The following is a 6000-nucleotide window of genomic DNA, read 5'->3' on the forward strand; positions in this document are numbered from 1 at the left end:
CTCACAGCCAGCAGGCAGATCATTGCACGGCACAGGCCGATCTCCTGGCTCGTCTGCGGCCTGCACCGTCACCGGGCCCTCATGCGCTCGGCTGGGAGTGCTTGCAGAGCCCTAGTGCCCAGTGTCCAGGCTGGGACGCTGAAGGGGTAAGCGGTTCCCCCAGCAAGTGCCTGACGAGAAATCTCTGGTCTGTCTAGCTCCAGCCCTGGCACTGAACGGAAGGCGCCAAGCAATGCTCTAAGCCTCTGGATTAAAGGACCCCATTCATTCCCTCCCTCTGAGACTGGCTGCTGGCATCCTGGGTCCCTCTGCCAGGGCATGGCACAGACAGACCACCCACGCTCCCCCTGCGAGACCTCCCTGCAGCACGCAGCCCCCTCAGTCACATCTCTGCCCTGCGGCTTACGCTTGTCCTAGGCCCCTGCCTCCTGCTGGAGCCGTTTCCCCCGCCTCGGGGCAGCGCCCTGCCCCCTAACGAGCGCTCTGCTTCCCCCTCTAGTTCAGAGCCTGGACTGGGAGACGTTTGAGCAGTACTGCACCTGGCAGCTCTTCCTGGCACACAACATTCCCCTGGAGACCATCATCCCCATCCTGCAGCACCTCAAGTACAAAGGTGAGACGGCCCAGCCAGCCTGCGCCCTGCATGTGTCAGACACGCACGCCACAACCCCGGGGGTCCGATCCCAGCTGGGTCCAGCCTGCCGGCCTGCGCCCTGCGTGTGTCAGACACACGCACGCCACAATCCCGGGGGTCTGATCCCAGCTGGGTCCAGCCGGCCGGCCTGCGCCCTGCGTGTGTCAGACACACGCACGCCACAATCCCGGGGGTCCGATCCCAGCTGGGTCCAGCCGGCCGGCCTGCGCCCTGCGTGTGTCAGACACACGCACGCCACAATCCCGGGGGTCCGATCCCAGCTGGGTCCAGCCAGCCTGTTCCCCTGCCCGGCACTGTGCGTATGTAGGGAAGGAAGTGTGCAGCCCCCAGGAGCTCTGCACAAGACTCAGCTTTGCCCTGGGCCAAGAATTACACGCCCGGCGTCGTCTGCCGCCCCCGGCAGGAGCAGTGTGTTAGTGGTGGGGGCAGGGAGCGTGGAACAGGCTGTGTGGGCGGGCGCCCCCGGGGCAGGTGACATGTCTGCTCAGATACTGGGCATTCGTTCCTGATACCTGCAGCCAGCCTCTCAGCATTGACTGTGGGCCCCAGCTGTCAGGAATAAACTAAGCGCCTTTGGTTTCCTTTGCAGAGCACCCAGAGGCACTGTCCTGTTTGTTACTGCAGCTGAGGAGAGAGAAGTACGTATGCAGTGGGGGAGGGGTGGTAGGCACGTGCCATGCCATGGGGGGGGGGGGCTTTGCTGGCCCCTTGAACTGCAGAGGGCAGGGGTTCCCAAAGGAGCGCAGGCGACAGCAGAGCAGCCCCTCTTGGCTAATGCTGGGCAGGGCCAGGCATTACGTGGCCCCAGGTGCAGCAGGCAGTGGGACACCAGGGGGCCCTGCCCACGTGCAGTTTGCTGCAGGATCAGGGCCCGTGCAGAGGGCTCATGGGGCTGATTGCGTTGAGTCCTGCCCGTGGGGTTTCCCGTGTTCTGCTCTGGGAATTCCTGGCTGGGTCGACGCCGGTTGGCACCAGCAGCCATGGGCAGGGAATCGCAGCGAGCGCGCCCCTTTCCTTTCGCGTCGGAATGACCCTTAGGAGAAGCGCTGGAGAGTTCCTCCCCGGGGGGGCACTCCTTATCCCCAGCCTCCCCTGCCCCAGGCTGCGGGTCCCCGAGCTGTGCCGCAGTACCCGCTCCGTGGAGCCGCCGGGAGCACCGCTCCTCTCGTTCGTTAATCAGAGTGTGAGGAACGCCGGCGACAGATGGAACATTTAATTTTTCCAGCGCGCGGCGGCTCCGCTCCCAGTGATCGCTCCCCTGCGGCTTGTCTCTAATCAATCCGGATTTGATCAACGCAGGAGCTGCCGCCTTCTCACGTCTTTAAGGTGGTCCTGACAAATCCTGCTCTTCACATGTTAAAAGTTCCAGTCGCAGGCTTTGCAAGGCCAGGCGGCGTCCGAGCAAGGGCTGCAGGCGTGTCCTGGCCCTCGTGGGCAGTGAGTGAGGCTGCGTATTGTGTGCTGCCGTGTCTAGGAAGGGAGATGGGAGGACAGATCCTGTCCCTCCCTCCCTGAATTCCCCCCTTTGGCTGCTCAGACCCGCATCGTCAGTCTGATCTCTGCCTGCGGATTACAGAAAACCCCCGGCTCTTCCCTAGCCCCTCGGCAGCCCCCAGTCTCCAAGCCCGTTACCCTTCACAGCACCTCTGAAGTGGATATCCTTCCCATGTGCAGAGGGGAAACTGAGGCCCGGAGAGGGGTGGAGACTTTGCCAGGGTCAAGTCGGCAGCACAGCTGGCACTTGAACCCTGGAGTCCTGGCTCCCAGGCCCCGACCCCTCTAAGCACCAAACACCTTCAGTTTGTGAATGCTTGAGACCCCAGGCAGGAAGGATTAACGAGAGGGGGCTTCCTGGGGCCAGCTGGCTGCCCGGGACGGGGGAGGTTGCTGGCCACTGGGCTAAGGTACCATGTCCCAGTATCCTGGCTAGCGCCAAGCCTGAGCTAGGGCGCAGCTGGGGTTGGGGGTCCGGCCCTTCCTTCCCGTCAGAGCCCCGCCCACATGGCTGATGTGCAGGGACTGCTCCAGAGAGGCTCCCAGCAGGTCCGTCTCTCGGGAGAGCTCTGTCTATTGCCAGAGCTGGAATAGCAGGGGTGCTGTAGGCTGGGCTTGACGGGAATCGGCAGGGCAATGCGGTTGCCCCTTGGAGACTGATCCCAGGCCAAGCTGCGGGGCCGCTCTCCTGAAAGGTCCCTTGGGCTTTCCACCCCCGGCTCTCTCTTGTTGGGGATTTGAGCTGGCACTTGTCCCCCGTCTCCTCTGCGTGGGAAAGCAAACAGCCATGCAATTATTGCTGATGCGTTAGGGGAGCTTGGAGCGCCTCCCGCCTTCAGTAAGCCCCTGCTCAGATACGGTAGCTTAGGAAGGGGAATTAAAACCATATTTCATGTGCCATGCACGCCCGTCCAGCGCTCCAGCCCCCGCCTCGGGAGCCAGCACCACCTTGGGCCTGGGATGCCACAGAGGAGGTGGAGGCTCCCCTCTCCGGGCTGCGTCCCCTCCCCCTTGCTCAGCAGTAATTGGCAATGTGGTTCTGCCCAGCCCGGGGGAAGCATTATCACTGGCTGCATTCCTCTCGCCTGCTTCTCCAGGGACGCTTCCCCCCGAGCCGGCTTTCAATTTCCTGTGCAGCTGGCACGGTGCTAACACCGCAGGACCTGGACGGGCGGTGCGAAAGCCACTGGCCACTCCGTGGGCGCTCGGGTATTACTAGTGATCCTTGCTTCATCTTGGGGCTGCAGAGCACGTGGGACTGACCTGACCGTAGTGTCAGCCCCGCTGCCCGCTCCCTGCCCTTCAGACCTGCGGCAGCTTGGCGGGTCATGGAGACTCGGGCGGGACTGGGGAGAGGCGCTCCCCAAAGGGAGGGGCGCCAAGGTTACCTGCGCTGTGCCCACAGAGTGGGGCTGGGGGTTAGGGGTTCCTGCCATGCTGTCATCACCTGAGCAGGGGCCTGCAGCGAAGGTCGGAAGCTTGGCTTGGTCAGCGGCTTGGCCTCTGCCAGACAGGACCGGTCTCCTCCCTTCCTGTCACACTGGGGCTGACACCCACTTGGCACCAGACAGGCTGCCTGGTAGGGCTCATCCTGCCCCCAGCATCTCTTCTGGAGGGCGGAGGACAAGGCACGGCACGGCTGGCGCTGAGCACGTCTGGCTCAGAGCTGATCCGCGGTGTGACCCTAGACAGTCACTTTGCCCCACACCTCCGTTTGCTCATCTGCAAAATGGGGGCAGTGGTAATTTCCTCCCTGCCAGGAGTTGAGAGGCTGAATGACACCGTCCTGTGAAAGGCCATGTTGCTTACTCCCCAGCCTGGCCGGGAGTGAGCAGGTGGGCACCGTTCTCAGCGGGGGGGGCTGTGCCAACGTGCTGGATCAGAACGGCTCGCTGGAAATGACAAGCGGTGGCAGAAACTCCCTGACACCGGCCAGCTAGGGGAGGGTCAGTACACCGGCTAGCTGTGGGACTCCGACCCAGGGGGTGCCCAGACAGGTTCCACTGGGCAGGAGACGTCCACTGAGCAAAATGCAGAACAGCACCGTCCCCTCTAGCACGTCTCGTCCCAAAACACTGCAAGGCAGCCACCTCTGGGGAGGAAGGAGGCAGCTGTGAGGTAATTCCTAGAGTTGAAATTTGCCAGGACTCTTACCAAAGAGCCCTAGGATTCTTAGTGATTAACTCAGTGAATGCCTCCTCCAAAGCCACCCCACCGGCAGCCAGATGCTCCGGAAAAGCACCACCCGAGGCACCAGCAGCGCTGACATTCCCCCAGGCCTCCCATGCCAGTGCTGGCCCGGCCCTGCTCAGCCTGAGCTCTGCTGGGCCGTTTCTGCCACCGGGCCCCTCTCAAAGCCAGAGAGCCGCCCTTGTCGTCTGCCGCCCACACGGCGCAGTAGGAGCCTGGCCTGGACACTGATCTCTGCGGCTCGGTACCGTGTGCGTCTGCCTGCTCTGCTCACCTCCCGTGGCTGGGTGAAGAGCACTTTATTTCTATTCATTAATGCCGCACTTGGAGCTGGCTAATCTAATCCCGGCTCTCAATTGTATTAGCCCAGCCCAGCGGTGCCAGAATGTGCAGGAGCGGCAGCGGGAGGGCGGAGAGCATGTTGCAGCGAGGCCGATGCTGGCGCAGGGACTCTGGGGAAGTGCCAGGCTGCTCCATGGGGGCCGGGCTCTTCCGTATCTCCGGGGAAAGGGCTGGATGAGCTCCCTGCCACGCAGCTTTGCACCTGGTCCCCGCCCCGCTGGAGGTCCTGGAGCCAGAGCTGAGCAGGGAGCCCCGTCACCTGCAAGCCTGGGACCTCGGAGCCAGAGGGCCACGCCGCGGGTCCTGCCGAATCCTGTCTCTGGCCAGGGAACTAGCAACAGTCGGGGTTAGTGCTCCGTTGATGGGCAAGGGGGGGCCGGCCGCCTGCCGCGCCTCACTCCTGGCGGCAGCGGTGGGATTGGATGTGCCGAGGCTTTTCCCTTCACCCCCCTTTCCCTTCCCGCGGCAGGCCCAGCGAGGAAATGGTGAAGATGGTGCTGAGCCGGCCCTGCCATCCAGACGACCAGTTTACCACCAGCATCCTGCGGCATTGGTGCATCAAACACGACGACCTGCTGGCCGAGCACATCAAGTCCCTGCTGATCAAGAACAACAGCCTGCCGCGGAAACGCCAGAGGTGAGGGGTGGGGGGGGGCCCTCTTCTCCCGCGGCTTCCTCCTCAGGGCGCCTGTGGCCTGGGCAGGTGGAGGCGGAGGCTTGCTTTGGGTGAGGAGACGTCCCAGCGGCATGGGCAGGGCGTGTGCCCATGTTTAAAGGGCCTGTCCGGCTACGGGACAGCAGTCGGGGGCATGCTGCGCTTGTGGCTGCTACGGGCGCAGTGCTGGCTGGGAGGCTCCTGTTGGCAGCTTGCAGCGCCCATGGGGCATCGCTCGAATCGCTCCTGGAGAGCGGGGACACTCCGCTGGTATGGAGGGACCGGAGGGCTGCAGGGTTTCCCTTCTCCCAGACTTGCTCTGCCCTTTGTCTCAGCGCCCAGAGCCCCAGTACGCCCGTCTAGGAAACCCCTCTCCTCCTGCCTGCCCTGCAGCCAAGGGCAGTCTCTGAGCTGCCATTAGCATGGATCGCTGCAAGGACGGCCCCTCTCCACCAGCCCTTCAGCCAGGCTGGCCGGCCTTGCCCGTGCTGGCTCTGCAGGAGAGCGGGAGTGCTGGGTGAAGTGGGTCAGGACACGCGTCGCAAGCACAAGAGCCCTCGAGCGTGTCTGAGATTCAGCGACAAGCGGCTGCGTCCCTGAGCTGGCTGGAGCGGGGAGAGCAAAGGCCTGGGCCGGCCGGGGGAGCAAAGGCCTGGGCCGGCCG

At 63.8% G+C, this 6000-nt stretch overlaps 1 protein-coding gene across 2 annotated transcripts in view; it reads left to right on the forward strand.

Annotated features, from left to right (window-relative positions):
• Window positions 1-6000, forward strand: part of INTS3 (integrator complex subunit 3) — a 57195-nt gene that overhangs the window by 44295 nt on the left and 6900 nt on the right. For both annotated transcript variants that reach the window (XM_024207449.2, XM_029912954.1), the window contains 3 exons: window positions 500-613; window positions 1245-1293; window positions 5151-5318. In XM_024207449.2, coding sequence (XP_024063217.1) covers window positions 500-613; window positions 1245-1293; window positions 5151-5318 — 331 coding nt within the window. The remainder of the gene's footprint in view (window positions 1-499; window positions 614-1244; window positions 1294-5150; window positions 5319-6000) is intronic.

The sequence above is a fragment of the Terrapene carolina genome, unplaced genomic scaffold, assembly GCF_002925995.2.
Source record: "Terrapene carolina triunguis isolate 2854851 unplaced genomic scaffold, T_m_triunguis-2.0 Scaffold397, whole genome shotgun sequence".
NCBI classification, from domain to species: Eukaryota; Metazoa; Chordata; order Testudines; family Emydidae; genus Terrapene; species Terrapene triunguis.